At 33.7% G+C, this 18,280-nt stretch overlaps 6 protein-coding genes and 1 pseudogene across 6 annotated transcripts in view; 3 read left to right on the forward strand and 4 right to left on the reverse strand.

Annotated features, from left to right (window-relative positions):
- The window catches only part of LOC125807089 (4-hydroxy-tetrahydrodipicolinate synthase, chloroplastic), a 178,691-nt gene that overhangs the window by 114,521 nt on the left and 45,890 nt on the right, over positions 1 to 18,280 (reverse strand). The window lies entirely within an intron of this gene.
- LOC125807075 (cell division protein FtsZ homolog 2-1, chloroplastic) overlaps positions 1 to 18,280 on the forward strand; it is a 217,496-nt gene that overhangs the window by 3,247 nt on the left and 195,969 nt on the right. The window lies entirely within an intron of this gene.
- Positions 1,488 to 2,659, forward strand: LOC125807087 (probable F-box protein At2g36090). The gene has a single exon (XM_049486852.1). It carries the CDS (start codon positions 1,488 to 1,490, stop codon positions 2,652 to 2,654), a length of 1,167 nt encoding a protein of 388 aa, XP_049342809.1. The 3' UTR covers positions 2,655 to 2,659.
- On the reverse strand, positions 4,127 to 7,522 carry LOC125807134 (small RNA-binding protein 11, chloroplastic). The gene is made up of 4 exons (XM_049486905.1): positions 7,369 to 7,522; positions 4,694 to 4,762; positions 4,504 to 4,610; positions 4,127 to 4,419 (listed from the first exon to the last, which is right to left on the reverse strand). The coding sequence occupies exons 1-4, from the start codon at positions 7,475 to 7,477 to the stop codon at positions 4,315 to 4,317; spliced, it is 390 nt and encodes a 129-aa protein (XP_049342862.1). The 5' UTR covers positions 7,478 to 7,522; the 3' UTR covers positions 4,127 to 4,314.
- On the reverse strand, positions 8,267 to 9,348 carry LOC125807117 (casparian strip membrane protein 1). Its single transcript, XM_049486888.1, has 3 exons — positions 8,991 to 9,348; positions 8,585 to 8,708; positions 8,267 to 8,482 (listed from the first exon to the last, which is right to left on the reverse strand). The coding sequence occupies exons 1-3, from the start codon at positions 9,287 to 9,289 to the stop codon at positions 8,267 to 8,269; spliced, it is 639 nt and encodes a 212-aa protein (XP_049342845.1). The 5' UTR covers positions 9,290 to 9,348.
- On the reverse strand, positions 12,955 to 13,984 carry LOC125807109 (uncharacterized). Its single transcript, XM_049486882.1, has one exon. The coding sequence runs from the start codon at positions 13,933 to 13,935 to the stop codon at positions 13,210 to 13,212; it is 726 nt and encodes a 241-aa protein (XP_049342839.1). The 5' UTR covers positions 13,936 to 13,984; the 3' UTR covers positions 12,955 to 13,209.
- On the forward strand, positions 15,790 to 17,272 carry LOC125806932 (dynamin-related protein 4C-like; annotated as a pseudogene).

Genomic DNA, 18,280 nt, shown 5'->3' on the forward strand with positions numbered 1-18,280 from the left:
TTTATGAATTTGGAAATTCAAATGAGTTTTTCTTTAATAGTAATTTTTCATATATTTTTTAAATATTTTGAATTGTCATTTATCGTGATATAAAAATATTTTTTATGTAGTTTCCAAATATGTAAATTTTATTTCAAAAAATTTAAAGATTTCATGTCTAAATTCACGGTCAAAATTTGAACTATACCACATAAATTGAGACAAAAAATATTACCCCCTTTGTCTCGATTTATATGACTTATTTTCCTTTTTAGTCAGTATAAAAAAAATGGTATATATTTATATTAAGTAATAATTTAACTTTAAAATGTTCATTTTACACTTAATAAAATGATTTATAACCACACAAACATCTATTATTTATTTTAAACCACAAGTTTCAAAAATCTTATTTGTTATCATAAGCTTTATGGTAAGTCAAAGTAATTTCATTTATATGAAATGGAACAGAAAGAGTACATAATAATTCTTCCTTCTTTCATTTTTTTTAAGAGAAAAGAAAGTGGGTTACACAAGTAATGCATTAAAAAAAAGGGTTAGTACAATAGTAGAATATGCATGACAAATAATGATGTAGACGTTTAATTTGGTGATCGATACATAAATAATAAATTATGATTTTATCCTAAAAAATTATGATTTGAATGAATATATATAAATCCTATAATACGTATTATTATTTTTTATTTCAATATGCTTGATCTAATTTTTTACTATTAGACTTTTCAAATGAATTATAACAAAAAAATAGATCAAACAAATTAAAACGAAAAAAATATGTGTTATAAGGTTTATATGTATTCATTCAAATCATAATTTTTTTAGGATAAAATTAAGAAAGTAAACACAAGGCTAGCGTTAAAACACCGGCAATTAACAATATTATTGTGGACTCCTGCATGTACTTCTATTATTATTTTATTAAGATCATGTACGTAATTCCCCTTCCATTGGCTTCTATTTCAGGACCGCCCACGAAAGCTACATTTAAGAGTCAAGTAATTAATTAAAATTTGAACGTCGATATTTATTATTGTATTTTCTTTTTATACATAAAGTTTGTTATGTTTTACTTAATTTGAGGTCCTATTAGAAACGTGTTTATCTTCGTAAGATTACATATTCGTAACTTTACTCAAATTTCACTTGCTAAATTATACTGAATATATTGTTATTATTGATATTTTAGTTTATGTAAAGTATATATGATGGGACGTATAGTTTAAAACTCCTAACTAATTTACTTCATAAAACAACAGATTATGTGATACATTAAAAATAAAGAAACTATGATATATTAAGATTAAAATTCATATATTCACGAGTCCACGCAGTGGCAGCGACTAACTAATGTTCCGTAATTATTGAAAACACAAAGGGCATTTTCCCCAATTTTTTCCCTTTCCATTTCCCTTTGCAGGCACCTATAAATACAACACAACTTCAAAGTTCAAACTCCCAATAAGCAAGAATTTCACACTTCTCAAATGACTTCCTCACTCCATAGCCCACCAATCACCACCACCACCGTCACGGCGGAAGACGGTGGCGCAACCGGTTTTTCCGATTTGCATCCATATATCATCGAAGCTCATATCCTCACTCGACTCGACGGACCAACTCTAGCTTCCACCAGCTGTTCCTCCAACGCTCTCCACCACCTTTCATCAGAAAACCACTTATGGTCACGTGTATGCCACTCCACTTGGCCGTCTACCGCCACTCCTCGTATCAGCCACATCATCTCCACCTTCCCCGACGCCGGTCACCGTACCTTCTACTCTCAGTCCTTCTCTCTCCCTTCCTCCGAGAATAAGCAAATTCACGATTTAGAGTCAGAGAATTTGACGTCGCTGAGATCTACAATATATATAATCCTTTCAAACTTTTTCGCCGTGTGTTTGTTTAATCGGAACCGGAAACAGTGGATTATTCAACAGACAAATTCAATTTCAAACCGTTCATCTTCGCCGCCGGAATTAATATCGGCCGTCGATATACACTACAAACACAAAACGATTTTCAGTAACGTACAAGAGACTGAAACGACGTCGAGTTGGTTCCAATCCTCGCCGTTCAGAATCGACATGATAGATCCAAAGGAGGTGATTTCAACGCCGATCAAACACCCGAGCGACGACGACACGTGTACGGATCTGATTGAACACATGACGTTGAGTTGGATTCTGATTGATCCGATCGGCCGGCGATCGATAAACCTCTCCTCCTTCAAGTCTGTTTCCGTACAACGGCACTGGTTAACCGGCGAAGTGCAGGTACGCTTTACTTCAATCCTGACCGTTGATCAAAAGAGAGGTCACGTGCAGTGTGAGATAGTTGTCACGTGCGGTGGATCTGAGGTAGGAGAGATGCAGGTGAGGGAAGTGAGTTTGGGAGTGGAGGACATGGATGGAACTCATTTGAATGGGAGGGAGAGTTTGGTAATTTTACAAAAGGTATTGGAGGGTAAAAGGGGAAATGGAGCTAATAGAGGTGAAATAGGAAGGAAGAGGTATAAAGAGTTTTTGGAAATGAGAAGGGAAAGAAAAGAGAAGAAGTTGAGGAGAGAAGGGACATTAGATAGTTTATGTGTTGCATTTGGGATATTAATTTTTGTGGCTTTTTGGTGTTTTCTATTTTGTTTGAGTAGATAAAAAACGAGAGAAATAAAAAAAAAATTTTTTTTATATAATTTACAAAAATACTTGTAATTATCATTTAAGGGTATATATATCATATATTTATAATGAGATAAAAGAGAGAGAAAATAGAATAGTCTGGTGCACAAAAGATCTCGCGTTAGTAGTGATCGGGGAAGAACTGCACCCGAAGGGTGTGATAGACAGTTTACTCCAATTTAAATATTAATAGTTGTTTCTATAGCTTGAACTCATGATCTATAAATCACATGAAGATAATTTTACCGTTGATCCGTGAAGAACCAAGAGGCAAGAAGGTAGTAATACTTGCTTCCTATGTTCCAATTATGTGTAATAGTACTTTCTTTTTTACTTTGTTTAATAAAAGGTCGAATTTTCTTATTTATAAACAATATAATTTTAAATTTCACATTTCATTCTTACTGAGATGAATTATAATCGTACAAATGTCTATGACTTATTTTGAATCGTAATTTTTAAAAAAAATTTCTTTTTATCTTGAATTTCATTTCCGAATCAAATACTATCTTAACACAGAGGGAATATATTTTATAAAGATATAGCTTATCCTTTCTTTTTATTTTTAAGGTGAGAGATATTAAAATTTTGACACCCATTAATCATAAGCACAGTTCTATCAAATGCTCGATAGTAAGCAGATATTTATGGGCATGTCTTTCTCACTTCGATGAAAACAATATAACACATCATTATTTCTCTATTACAATTAAATAATGTTGGACAACTAGAACGATGTTACATTATGAAAGTTCAAAGTTCACCACCTAATTCGTGAGTTTATGCAGCTCTACAAACACATTAATGTATATTCTTCGAGAAACGATAAAATTATCTTTATCTTCGTGTTATTTATTATAGGTCACAAATTTAAGTCATGAAAGCAGTAACTAATGGTTGTATTTGGTAGGATAAGCTACCTACATCACAATGTAACCTTCTCCGAAACTGAGATGCTTTGTGCACTGGAACATCCTTTCATCACCAAATTTGATCCTTGCTTGCATAGCTAGAGTGGATGCGGATCAAGAAAAATATTTCAATTTCCTTGCCTGCACGAAACTTGTAAATAGATGCCCTTTCAACTTTCTCTTTTAGAGAACAGTACTTTTCAGCCTCAAAAGTTCACATGGAATTTTGTTGGAGTCAAAAATAGGCTATTTTTTTTCTTTATCCGAAACGTAAGGATGACTTTTTAATTTAAAAAGTGTATTTATAATTATATAATATGAGTTAATGCCTTCCACCTACCCACCCAAACCACCCACTCACCCCCGCAAAAAAAAAAAAAAAAAAGTAAATTCAAGGGAGAATAGATTAGTGGCAAATTAACTACTGCAAGATTTCCATATATTTTGTTCTAATAGTAGAGTATAACATAATGACATAGATTAATGACAGATAATTTTCATATTTGAGCCAATCTTGCAGTCATTACAATTGCAGTAACATAAATTTTTCACTCATATTTGAAAAACAACTAACTTCTTTTGACTAGTGGTGACTTACAAGATATTTGTATAGTTCTTGGTTGCCGGCCAAACGAGAAACGACGCTCTCCAGATTAATCATTTTGCAAGAGCAAGGCTTGCAACTCTAGCAGCACACAGAGTCAGAGTGGTCTGTTTGGTAACTCTCATTGTTCTACTGGTGGCTCAGGGGGACCTCGGGCTATTGGCATGCCGCCACCATCAGTTTTAGGCTTTGCGTAGTCCACAAAGACAACTCGTCCATTAAGAGGCTGCATCATTCGATATACATAATTGAACGATAATGAACATAATAGTACACATTAAAAACAGATACAGCGATAATATGGACATACCTTGCCATTCATTTCTTGCAAGGCCTTCTCCGCTTCATCTTCAGATGCATAGGTGACAAATCCAAAGCCCTTGGATCTATCTGAGACTCTATCCGTCACAATTTTAGCTGGCAAATAAAACAAGGTTAAACTAAAGACGTGAAGTCCTACTATATCTAAAAGAGAGCTCAACATATGTTTATTTGTTCACCTTCAATAACTTGACCATGTTGAGAAAATGCCTCTGACAGCGCCTTCTCTGTGGTGTAAAATGAGAGGCCTGAAATAACAATATCTCATAAGTTTGTTTCTTTCGATTATGATCTTCTTCTTTTTTTTGGGTTAAAGTGGACAATGATCTTTATATTGTTCATTTCTCTTTCCAATGGCAGAGCAGTGGGTAACGAGTACTCCTTTAGACTTCTAAATAGGATGGGATGGTCAGCCTTTTGGCAACAACTTGTTTCTGTTGATTGGTTAATTCTGAAAGGAATGAGACATATATCTCCAGTTTTGCAGTACAAGAATATAAGCTGTTTACGACATCGTTCCAACACAATTAGGGAAACCACACTGTAAAGTGAGCAAACCGGTGTTTCTTCCTGTATTTCCTGAAAGTAATTAAAGTATAAAATCTTGAACACATGGAAAGTACATGCTATCCTCAGATACTGATAAATGGCAAGTGTAGCGGAGTTCTTCAACTGGTAAGGTGTTTGTCTGCAGTTAAAGTTAAGTTCTTGACAACTTAGATAATTTTCTAAATAAGCCATTTGACTATGTGGCGGAACTAATCAAGATCAACTCTGTAATAGTTGTTAAAGGCCACACAATCATAGCTAGACAAATCATTGTTGTTTTAAGAATGAAAGGAAGACTTTTGAAACTTATGGTCTAAAATAAGTCATAAATATTTGTGTGGCTATGAATCATCTCACTAAGGATAAAGTGAAAAGAAAGTTTAAAGTTAAATTGTTGGACCAAATATAGAAAGATGTCACTTTTTATGGGTCTGACTAAAAAGGGAAGATTGTCACATAAATTGCAACGGAACAGATTGGAAAAAGCTCCTCTGTGATATCAAGATAATTAAAGATGATTTATATATGTTGTGCTAAACTGAGTAAGCTGCTCTAGACATATAGAAAGCTTTTGAAGATTTATTGATATTGTTTTTTATTTGTCATGTCATAATATCTGTAGAAGCTATATTAGAGGTTCTTTGGGGGCCTGCAAGTATAGCTGCATTGTAAAAACTCAGTTAGCCAAGTGCCAACACTAAATAGATGGACTAAAACAGGACTGTAATAAGTCAGATTGTAACGGAGGAAATTGTAGTAGTATGAATTTTGAAAGGTGAGAGCTAATACCGAAAACAGTGCACTGCTAACCGAAGCTATCATGTATCCCCATGTTATTCCCCATTTCAGGTAAAAACCAACCAGATGAAAGATCTAGAGTTCTAAATGGAAAGATAAATGGCCATTTAAATTGAAGTTAACAAGGTTAGACTCTTTTCTTGCAACCAAACGCCTACCTATAGTATCTAATATCTATTACCTATGTCCTAATCATACTACACCGAGTAAGTTCCATGATATTTTTTACAGAAGGACCCCTGAATCTTCGTTTCGGCCATTGCAAATGCTTTTCACCCATCCTTTTCCAGATACTTATGCTAATTAGGATACTGATCATGCTTGTTTACGTTTCTACTCAAAAGAGTAGAGAATATGTTAAAAACAATTTTTCTGAATTTCCCTGTATAGCTTCTCGAATAATTTTTGTATTGTAATTAGGCAATATCAGAAAGATTTTTCAAGGTTGCCTTTAGACATAAAATGAGAAAAAGACTGATTGTTTTAACCCCAAAGCAGTGTGATCTTGTCCTAATCTTCCTTAAAGTCCCCTTTCCACAGCGTACTCTGACTATCCATTCTATTTTTGTTTTGAACTGTGGGATTTTAGACTAGCTTATGGGCACCTTGGGTCCTTGACTAACTTCATGGAATACTTGCTATCTCCCACCAACAAAGGTATCGGGTAACTCTGTCTATGAAAGCTTGGTGGAAAGAAATAACCTAGTGTTTTAGCCTCCGAGGAATTGAAACCGGAGACCTCGTGGTTCTCAACCCACTTTACTCACTACTAGGCCATACCTTGGATGCAAAAATTAAACGATTGTCCTTCCAGCTAACCAACATATTTTATAACTAATGACAGAAATAACTCTTGCTTCATACTTGTTATTTCACTTCTCGCTTACACAGTTACACTTAACGCAAATACACTAGGAAGAAAATTTCTGCTTGTCAATCGAGTAGGTGATTTAAGATTAGCTCCTATGTTTCGGTTCTTTTCTCCTCTTTTGATTGCCAGAGGAGAATCATTCTCCATCTAAATAAATACTCCAAGAGGATCTAACATACCTCTTTGCAAGAGTTTTGACAACTACTACAAGAAACCCCGCCTAATTCCACAAGTGGGGTCCATGGTAAAGTATATGCAGACCTTACCCCTTACCCCTTCCTAGAGAGGTAGAGAGACTATTTCCGATAGACCCTTTGCTCAAGGCAAAACATTTCAAAGCAGGTCAGCAAAAAGTAACACGGAAACAAAACAATATGATAATCAAAGTACACAAATAATTCAATTCATCTGCATACAACCCTTCTTTATTACTACGTTATTCAATAACAGACCCATAAACCCAATTGCAGAGCATAAGTACCTAGGCAACAGCGCTATAGAGGCAAACTAAACCCAAAAAATATCATTTTTTTTATCAAATAATTACAAATTCATTACAAGAATGAGCTCTTTCATTTGAATTTCTAAAAAACAATCGACTATACATGTGTTTAAAAAAAAAGAGGAAAAAAATACCTCCAACGAATAGCTTAGAAGCTATGCCTCTTCGAGAAAGGAAAACTGCAGAGTTTGATATAACAACACTTGTATTTTTGGGTAATAATAATTTTCTCAAGGCAGCCATTGTTGTGCTGCGTAGAGAGAAAGAGAGTGAAGGCTGAATGTCAAAGTGAAGAATGAGATGGACTTTGAAGTAATTAGATTTTGGGCTTGAATTTAGTATTATTTGAGAATTTGGACTTATGGCCTCTTTACATAAATAGCCTCGAATTTACTATTTACTTTTTCAAATAGATAGATAGATATACATAAATTATATATTACTTATACATGATTATACACATATACTATATATTTACTTGCTATTTTTAGTCATCTATCACCAAATTTATCAAAATACGCTTCAACTATTACTTGTTCACTTTATCTATGTGAAACATCACCATTGGTTGGTGTGTTTCTACAAACATTTGGTAATAATTCAGGTAGGAAAATCATATATCTGATAATTCAAGTAATAAACTCGAAAAATCAAAATACTTAAAATATATTTTTTACTCTTAATGAAAGATAAAATACGGACAATACATAGATGAATACTGAAATATAGTCATAATACATGGATGTAAATTGAAAAGTACAATATATAAAGTTCACTATGAAAATTACAACATAATTTGCAATATAGATTCCCTGAATTTACCAATTATGATTTACAAGACTTCCCAAATTTCCCCATTTTAATAAAAACAGAAACACAACATCCACACCTTAACAAAACAAAAGGAAAACATCAACACTTGTAATCCAATATAACACTAATTATTTTTTCAATATACAACGAGATGAGTGAATGAAGGTGTTGTAAGCAGTAGCGAATACTTTTTTCTTTTTCCATAAAACGAACTCGTCCTTAGTGTCTTCGAAGAGCGGAAGCAGAGAGAACCACCATGAGGATCAAGAGCACCACCGTGATAAAGGAGGCCACCACTGCTCCACTGGCCCTTTGGCAGAAATCACCAAATTGCTGGCAAATTGCTAACCAATTTGCATCTTGGTTTCCATTGTGAGCCAAATACACTATGGCTGCTGATGACCCTGCTGCACTCGTTGCCAATGCAATAATCACCTTCAAAATTATCAAGAGCATATTTGGATTAATTTTGCAACAACAAGAATATATTTAACCTCTGATAGTAGATCGATACTGTTTACACAAAATTCTACGTACCGTATCAAATATAATGAGGAGGAGCCTTGGTACAACTGCATGGGGTCGTACAATGCAAACAATAGAAAAAGGTACAGAGAGGACAAGGTATGCAACAACTATTCCCATACCTACCACAAAAAACCTGTAAAATATAGCAAAATTAATTAATTAATTCCCATATATATAATGTAGTAAATTATTTACATATCATGCACATAAATAAATTTTAACAACTAGGCAATATTAGACGAGAAGTCAAAAGTGTTTATTTCAGATATTGACGTGTTTAGTCAAGTTAGTAGGAAAAAAAAAAGTGTTTTTTGAATTCTTGCAAATGTTATTTGCCAAATGTTCTTTTTTTTAGAGAACTTTTAAAATAAGCAAATTTTGAAAGTTTGATCAAACAGGCAATTGATTTGCTTACGTAAAAGTTGGAAGATCGTCATAGCTAGCTTCGAACTGAAAGAACTGAGTGAAAAAGGGAAGAGTTTCTTCAGTAGTAGCCATAGCCACAGTAGCACCTAATGCAGAAGCAAAAGCAGCTATTCTTAAAATAAGGTCAAAAATTGCAATTCCTCTTTTAGCACCACCTCCTTTTGCATGTCCATCATGAGCAACAGCAGCAACAATAGCAGGAGCTGCTGTTCCTAAAAGTGGGGCTTTTCCTTTCTTTTCTTTGTTGGTTTCCACAACATCAATTTTGGTTGATTCACTTTTCTCCATTTGTAATGAAAGAATAAAAAAAGTGGCTAGAATTTAAATGAAGGATTGAATGGCTATTTACTTGATTGTGATGAGAAGAGCAATAGGGGATAGAACTTATATAGGGTGGATTTGTAAGATGGACTTATTATAATAATGACTTTTTATTATTTTGGTAATGGAGCAAGAAGAGTGGTTATTTAATTAAATAGTACTAGTAGCCACTAGGTAGTAAATGAAAATGTGATTATCCCAATTTATGTGATACTTTTGAATTTCGAGATTCAAATGAGCCTGTCTTCTACTGTAATTTTGTCATATACATTTTATTTCAAAGAATTTGAAGATTTCATGTCGTCAAAATTAAACTGTTTGACTCTCGAAATTTGAACGGTATTATATAAATTTGAACACATGAAAGTATCAATGATGTCAACTTTTGAATTAGAAAGCAAAAAGATGGAGATGATGGAGTAGTTTTAGAAAATATTCTTTTGAAATTGTTGTGAGTTGTCAACTAAACAACGAACTTGTACTCTAATCCATTAAGGTGGGACTAATTTTATTTTCTCCCACTCTCCCTTAATACCTACCCCAACTTTAGAAAGTTGAATTGAACCTTTGTTTTAACAGTCTTTTTTGGGGTTTAATTTTGTGAGGCTTTGTCTTAAAAGAGATTTGATTGTGCATTCTAAGCATGTCTAACGCTCACAACACTCTGCCTAGCTCGATATTTTCAACCAAAATCCTATGTCAAATTTCCAAATTTGAAAATTATTGTCCATCAAATTCTATAACAAGTGTATAATAAAAGACACAGAGAGAGTGATGGAATTAGTGATTAAGGTTCTTTCTTTTTTCTTTGGCATAATACATATATTGGAACCTAAACTTGGCTTCAAATTTCAACCTTGACCTCCAACTTTCATAGTGCACAAATAGACACTTTAACTATCCAACCTTTTAATAAATAAACACGCGTGTCCTACCTGGCAAAACGCGTGATGTGCACGTATTTTGTGCGAGTTAGGAGTAATTTTTGAGGCCCACAACAGTAAAAAAATGCTGAAATGACAAATCTACCCTTAATCAATCCCTTTTATATAATATCTTTATATTTCCAAATCAAAATCTCATTTCTCTTTCCTCCTCCTTCAAATCAAATTTTTTTTCTAATCTTTTAAAACGATTTGTGCTCATATTTAGTGCAAATGGCTTCTAATTTTTTTTGTCATTGTGGAAAAAGAGCTATAACCCTTGTATATTAATTAAAAGTAATTTTAATTTTTTTTTTTAGTTCTAAAATGGACGTGTAAAGTATTTAATTAATTGGCAGCCACTGAGTGGCTCACTAATACATGTGGGAGCGTTTGCATTTCACGCTCTTTGCCTCCAAAAATCGCGTGTTTATTTATTAAAAGGTTGGATTGTTAAAGTGTCTGTTTGTGCACTATGAAAGTTGGAGGTCAGAGTTAAAATTTGAAGCCAAGTTGAGGGTCCAATATATGTATTATGCCTTTTTCTTTTATAGAGGATAATTTTTTCTATTTTTGTACTAAAATTCATGAATATTACTTACATATATTGTCTTTTGCAGTTCTTCAAGAAGTAGATTATGCTAGGAAGGATAAAGTGTAGGCAGACCTACCTCTACGTAGTAGAGAGCTTAACGATTCTCGACTTGAGTATCACACATCAAAACAGTTCAAAAGAATGATACAAAAGTGACATAGCAAATAATAGGAAAAACATAACATCGCAATCTAAAAACAAGGAGCAATAATAATCACCAAATAATGCAATAACTGAAGCTCATGAGTGCGAATGCTCATGCATTTGGATCAAACTTAGATCATCGAAATCTGATTCCCGGAAATTTCTTTGACCTTCCTCAGGGCTCTGTAACTTGAAATCAATGCAGACCAAACCATGATTTGAATATATCAACGATAACAGTCAAAGATAGATGTTCTTCTACAGCTTCAATGGCAAGAGCATCCAATGACAAGGCTAGTGTGAAGTGTTTTGTGTCACAGTCAAGATACATGATGCATACAAAGATAATGCCTAATGTAGTTGGAACAGAAATAATGAGAACCCAAGATTCCACTCCAAGAGATCCAAGAGAAGAAACAAACAACTAGGTGGACAGAGTTGCTCGAAATTTACACTAGTGATACTGGTGAGACAATGAGATGATGAAGGTTCTCAGCGAAATAGTGAAGGCGTGTTCAAGTTGATGTGAACACCACCATCACCACAAAAAAAGAAAGACGGGTGATATTTTCAGCTGCTTCAATTAGATGAGGAACTGCTAGTTAAAGGAAACTATAAATCATGGTAAAAGCAGATGAACTACTGAAACTTGATTCCGGGGGACCAGTCCACTAATTCAGTTCACACATTGTACAGAAGGAGTAACAGAAGTCATCTGGACTGCTAAATAATGTGTGAGATTAAACGTGATCAGCTATGGGGAATTGACAAAGGAACTATCAAAACATGGTAGCGTTTAAACATGAACACGGCAACAAACTATGAACTTCCACTATAGTCTATAGACTTATCAAATACAACAGAACTAAATAGCTAAAAGCTGGAGACTTTTCAACTCACAGATAATGAAGCGCGTCCAACAGGATCATATAAGATCTAAAGAACTATCTTTGCACTAATGTTCAAAGAGATCATTGCCCAAAACATACTTGTTGATGCAACATATCACCCTTTTTTTTTCCAGATAATTACTTCATCTTCTTTCAGTACACTTAAGCCACATTAAAAACTGAAGAAACTTGTCAAAACATTTCTCCATTGCCTATAGACAAAATAGAACTAGATGACAAACTACTAGATAAAGGACACTACAAATCATGGTATAAGCAGAGGACTTATAGGAGGAACTACAAAAACTTGATTCCGAGGGACCAGTCCACTAATTCAGTACACAAACTGCACAGAAGGAGCAAAAGAAGGCACCCAAGCTACTAGATAATGTGTATGATCAAACATAATCAGCTATGGGAATTCGACAGAGGAACCATCAGGACAGGCAATGATCTATGACTTTCCACTATACACATAGCAAAGATAACAAAGATCAATGGCTAAAAGCTGGAAACTTTTTAACTTACAAATAATGAAGTTCGAGGAACAGAATCATATAGAATTCAACAAAACTCTTTCGCATTAATATTCAAAGAGATCATTGCCCAAAACATACTTGTTGATGCAACATATCACCCTTTTTTTTTCAGATAATAATTTCATCTTCTTTCAGTACACTTAAGCCACATTAAAAACTGAAGAAACTTGTAAAAACATTTCTCCATTGCCTATATACAACATAGAACTAGATGACAAACTGCTAGATAAAGGACACTACAAATCATGGTAAAAACAGAGGACTTATAGGAGGAACTACAAAAACTTGATTCCGAGGGACCAGTCCACTAATTCAGTTCACAAACTGCACAGAAAGTGCAAAAGAAGTCACCCAAGCTACTAGATAATGTGTATGATCAAACATAATCAGCTATGGGAATTCGACAGAGGAACCATCAGGACAGGCAATGATCTATGACCTTCCACTATACACACAGCAAAGATAACAAAGATCAATGGCTAAAAGCTGGAAACTTTTTAACTTACAAATAATGAAGTTCGAGCAACAGAATCATATAGAATTCAACAAAACTCTTTCGCATTAATATTCAAAGAGATCATTGCCCAAAATGTACATGTTGATAAAACATATCAGCAATTTTTTTCTAGATAATAACTTCATCTTCTTTCAATACACTTAGGCCATATAAAAACTGAAGAAATTTGTAAAAACATTTCTTCATTGCCTATATACAGAATATAACAAAAACATAAGGTCAGTTTTAAACTTCAGATATCTAAAACAAGATCTATAGTTATATCAACATGAGCATACTTCAATCCTGAAAACCTGTTTGGCGCCACACAGCATTGCGAACCTGACGAAGATCCCTCCCCTTGAGAGTTCTTCCGACGCCTTCCAGCACCGAGAAAGTGGTTCTAGGAGACCTCATTGATCCTCGGGCCACCATCTCATGCGGCGGTAACATCTCATCATCAGCATCATCGTCGTCAATTTCAACTTCAGCAAGGTCTCCATGCTTTGGTGCCTTCTTCGCCATCATTGGAACATTGACCGGAGCCGAGTGCTGGAAGTTCCTCGCCGGCATGGATTTTGAGTGACTAAAATTATTGTTACCAGATGGTGGCTTAGGAATTGAAGGAAACGCACGTGAAAACGGTATCACAGTAGAAGGAGAAGATGAAATCGGCGATTGCGAGATCGAATCCGTACTAGATGGCGAAGAAGCCATTGAAGGCTTCCGACGGACAACAGGCAGATTAGTTTTCTGCTGATCCTCCACTAATGCCGCGAGAATACCAAACTTCTCAGGCTGACGGAAACTATTCCGTGAAGGAGAAGTAGAGCGGAGTTGAGATTCAGTCAAAACTCTTCCAGTCCAGAACACGTCATCTTCGTTAAGCTCATCATCATCGGCCACTGGTTCATCTGTACCGCCGACGAGAGCAGCATCACTCAGCGGCGGAGAGAAGACGCCGAGAAACCTATCGGATGATGGAGATTGACGGTGGCGGAAGCTAACGACGCCGTTTTGATCCATTTGTGAAACAAGGTCACCGACTTCTACGTTGCGTATGTTGAAAAACGTCACTGATATAATCTTTTTAAGATTCATAGAGATTTATCAATCATGGGTCCCATATTACATACTATCCAACGGCTCAGAATAACTCATAATTTATCCAACGGTTAATGTTTAAGCAGCTGTGGCCATTACGTGGCGATAAGACGCAGCAAGTTTTTATTCAAAACGGGAAATGTCATTATCTCATTTTTTTCAGATACATCTATAAGTATTTTAACTTTGATACAATAATTTTTTAAATCGTGATCATTTAGACATTTTAACTTCATATAAATGTATCTCGTTAATATTTTAACTTGACATAAATGTGTCTCGTTTATATTTGAACTTTAAAAATGTATCTAGACACTTCTAACAAGATATACATTCTTAATAGAGACTTTCAAATTTGCTTTTATGGGGCCAATTTAAATTTTATTAAGAATATCAGATGTGTATTTTTTAAATTGAAATATTTATTATCAATTGAGGTCAAATTTTAAAATATATATTGTTGTATTATATTATTTTTTAATTTACTTATGTATTTGAAAGATATTTTTATGGTGCAACTTTTAGCTTGTGTATAATTTTAGGAAAATATTTCAAATTTGCTTCTGGACTATATAATAGAAATTAAATTAAGAAAATATTTCATTTTTATTCTATAATTGGTACTCGGTATGCTTCTAGACTATCATAGCAGAACAAAGTAAATTCGAGCTTAGAATGGGCATCGAGAAATTTTTTTAAAAAATTATCTTTTGAATTTGTTACGTTGGAGTCGCTCAAGATCTTTGATCTTCATTTGTAGCTACTATTTCATAAAAAACTTATACAATTAACGTCTAAATTTATATGATATTTTTGTATGGAAAGTCAATTTAACTAATTTTATGATAAATTAAATTAGATCACTTTAATATTTTTTTAAAATAAATTTTTGATATTCAAAATTTATATTAAAAAACTATATAAGTTATAATTATTTACATCAGAATATAATGAAAATATATTTTGAAGTATTGATCTAAGTGCACCAAATCACTCAAAACTATGTCACAAGATTGAGACCGTGAGAGTTTTATACTTCCTCCGTCAACTTTTAATTGTTATGATTTCCTTTTTCAGAGTCAAATTATAAGAACTTTGACTAACATTTTATGATATATTTTTTTATCATATTAATTTACAAAAAAATTGTATTTTTTAGTACTTTTAATATAGTTTTTAAATATCTAAATTTTTTATTTAAAATATTAATTTAATGTAATATAATTTAACTTAACTTTAAAAATTAGTCAAATTAACTTTTAAAAACGCACTATCACAAATAAAAATGAACAACAAGAGTATGTGATTAGTCATTTTGATTTTTCAAACTTAATTACTATAATATTATATTCTGCAAAAAAGCACTCATTATCCTCTGAAAATGTACTATCTTCCCTTACCAATCAGTCATGTCCATTAATAGCAAAATCAGATTCAAACACCCTTTTTTTTCCTTCTCATGACGATTCGTTTCTAAGTACTTTCTTTGTTTTAATCAATTTATTTGTTTTATTTTGATTTATACATAATTTTGAAAGTAAATAAGACTTATATTGACGTTATGTCAAATCAAATATATCAAAATATTTTTTAATATTATGATTTTAAATTTGTCACGTAATATACAGACTTACTAGAATAGCGAGACAATCAAATTGAAACGGAGTGAATACTTCACAGGTATATACCATAGCAAGAATTAAATAACCAAACACATTTCAAATTTCAGAAAGAATCCCTCAAAATTACATCAAGAAAACATTCCAATATTCAAAAATGGTGTTTCCTGATTTAACCATGATTGATTTACCTGGCATTACTAGAGTTCCTGTTCAGGGACAACCTGAAGATATATATGAACAAATTTTTGATATTATAAAGACGTATATATCTCCTCAAGAGACTATAATCTTGAATGTTTTGTCAGCTCAAAAAGTGGATAAAACAGGGGAGAGGACTCTGGCTGTTGTGACGAAAGGCGATATAGCTCCTGAAGGGTTGCTTGAGAAGGTTATTGCGGATGAAGTGAACATTGGACTTGGTTATATTTGTGTGAGGAACAGAATTGGGAATGAGTCTTATGACGAAGCTAGTGAAAATGAGATGTTTTCAACACATCCACTTTTGTCGAAGATTGATAAATCAATGGTTGGTGTTCCTGTTTTAGCACAAAAGTTGGTATCCATTCAAGCAAATATAATATCGAAATCTCTGCCTGAAATTGAGAGGAAAATAAATGATAAACTTGCTACGAATATGGCTGAACTCAACAGGCTGCCTCAACATTTAAGGTCAGTGGCTGAAGCCTTAACAGCTTTCATGCGTATTCTTAGTTCATTCAAGAAGTCTATAAAGAAAATTCTTGTAAGAGGGGAGTTCGACGAGTACCCTGAAGAGAAAGAAATGCATTGCACAGCTAAATTTGTTGAAATGCTTGATCAATACTCTAATGAGCTGCATTCCAAGAATTTCGACGAAAAAGAAGATTTCTTGATGGAGGAGATTAAGGCTTTAGAGGAAACTAATGGGATTGGTTTGCTTAATTTCCTTCCTAGACATCTTTTCCTAAGTGCAATGCAGAAAAGAGTTAAGGAGGTTGCTTTGATACCGGAGGATTTTGTCGATAGTGTGGAATTACATAGAGAGAATTGTTATGGAAGTGTTGATGCATCATTGTGAAAACTACCCAACACTTCAGTCTTCTACTAGACGAGCCGCTCAGAACCTCATTGTTAAAAAGAAGAATGAATCAGTTGAGTGGGTAAAGGAAATCATCGGTATGGAGAAACAGACTGATTACACTTGTAATCCTGGCTATTTAGCCACTTATAATAAGCTCATGGGTCAACAACAAACGTTTATGGAGATTATATACAATCCAGGGAAGGTATCTGTAGTAAGCCTAAAAGGACTTGGAGAAATTGACGTTGGTCATTTGAGGAAGCATTTAGGTTTAGTGCAACAAGCTTTCGATATGAAGATGAGAGTCATTGCTTATTGGAAAATTGTTTTGATGAGGCTCGTTGATTCGATGGCTTTGCATATAATGTTCACTATCCAAAAAATGATTAACAAGGACATGGAAGAGGAGATAGTTCAGGAGCTGATGGCTCCTCGCGGTGATGGAATTGAGAGAATGCATGATGAATCTCCGTTGGTTTCAGAGAAACGAAATAGGCTGAAAAAGAGTGTGAAGTTGCTCAAGGAGTCTAAAGAGGTGGTGTCCAATATCATGGACAAAGATTTCATCTCATGGTGATCAAGAAAGGGATTAGATCAGTAATGTTTCTACTTTTTTTTTGTGCATGTTCTTTTGGTGTCAAACTAACTAGTACTACACTAGCTATGTTTTTTGTAAAATGTTTATTGGCTCCCAGGGTAGTATCTAACTAGGGACTGTTAAAAATGAAGTTCTTGTGCCCCATTTGAACTTAAACAGTAACTTTTATCTAAATAGATCCTCTTTGTGCCAAGTTGTGTGGATCATTTTTCCTATCAAGGTCATCCATTGATGACTATTGAAGTTAAATTAAACAAATACCAAGAGGAACACCATAAGAAGCAAACTAAAGGAAGTATGTAATTGAAATAGTAAACAACTGACTATTTATTCATTTGTAAACAGAGGCGTATCCATGATTTCAGAAAGATGGGTGCACTATTACAAAAAGATGCATCTAAGATATAAATTTGATCGTTTTGACCTTTATGTTCTTAATAATAAACCGTTAAATTTTAAAAATTATAGGTCCAACATATATAATACTAATAGTTTTAAATTTTAATATACACATTTGATTTAATTATATAAAAAATTTACGGTGCTAATTTTTTATTTTAGGAATTTTCAATGTTACACACTTGAAAATTTTGAAAGATCCAAGAAAAAAAACAAAAGAAAAATTGATTGAAATGCCAAAAGTGTTACCGATAACCACTTAGAGAGGTGTTACTAACAGAAGCAAGATAGATATAAGATTTAAATTTTTATCGTACATGTGGTGCACCCAAACTTTATCGTATTATTATATGTTACTTTTAACGTGGGTTCACACCTCTATATTTAAATATTTTTAAAAAAATATAACACTACTATATATAATCTAGAGAGGGGAGCATGGATTCACGTGAACCCACGGAACCCCCTCTAGATACGCCTCTGTTTTTAAAGACTCAGAGGCCAAGACTCCTTACAACTCGCACCTCTAGTACCAATGAACATCTAGAGATTGATTGAAATTAAAAGGCAGGTCTATCTACTCGCGTC

This window comes from Solanum verrucosum, unplaced genomic scaffold, assembly GCF_900185275.1.
Source record: "Solanum verrucosum unplaced genomic scaffold, falcon-dt-bn FXZP01000196.1, whole genome shotgun sequence".
NCBI lineage: Eukaryota > Viridiplantae > Streptophyta > Magnoliopsida > Solanales > Solanaceae > Solanum > Solanum verrucosum.

What these genes read in the sequence shown, in the direction of transcription:
- LOC125807087 (XM_049486852.1), top strand. Translation starts at nt 1,488, where the DNA reads ATGACTTCCTCACTCCATAGCCCACCAATCACCACCACCACCGTCACG.
- LOC125807134 (XM_049486905.1), bottom strand. Translation starts at nt 7,477, where the DNA reads ATGGCTGCCTTGAGAAAATTATTATTACCCAAAAATACAAGTGTTGTT. An exon ending in ACATGGTCAAGTTATTGAAG is followed by an intron (nt 4,611 to 4,693) that starts GTGAACAAATAA and finishes TTTATTTGCCAG; the next exon opens with CTAAAATTGTGACGGATAGA. An exon ending in TGCAAGAAATGAATGGCAAG is followed by an intron (nt 4,420 to 4,503) that starts GTATGTCCATAT and finishes CGAATGATGCAG; the next exon opens with CCTCTTAATGGACGAGTTGT.
- LOC125807117 (XM_049486888.1), bottom strand. Translation starts at nt 9,289, where the DNA reads ATGGAGAAAAGTGAATCAACCAAAATTGATGTTGTGGAAACCAACAAA. An exon ending in GACGATCTTCCAACTTTTAC is followed by an intron (nt 8,709 to 8,990) that starts GTAAGCAAATCA and finishes TATATTTTACAG; the next exon opens with GTTTTTTGTGGTAGGTATGG. An exon ending in TCCTCATTATATTTGATACG is followed by an intron (nt 8,483 to 8,584) that starts GTACGTAGAATT and finishes ATAATTTTGAAG; the next exon opens with GTGATTATTGCATTGGCAAC.
- LOC125807109 (XM_049486882.1), bottom strand. Translation starts at nt 13,935, where the DNA reads ATGGATCAAAACGGCGTCGTTAGCTTCCGCCACCGTCAATCTCCATCA.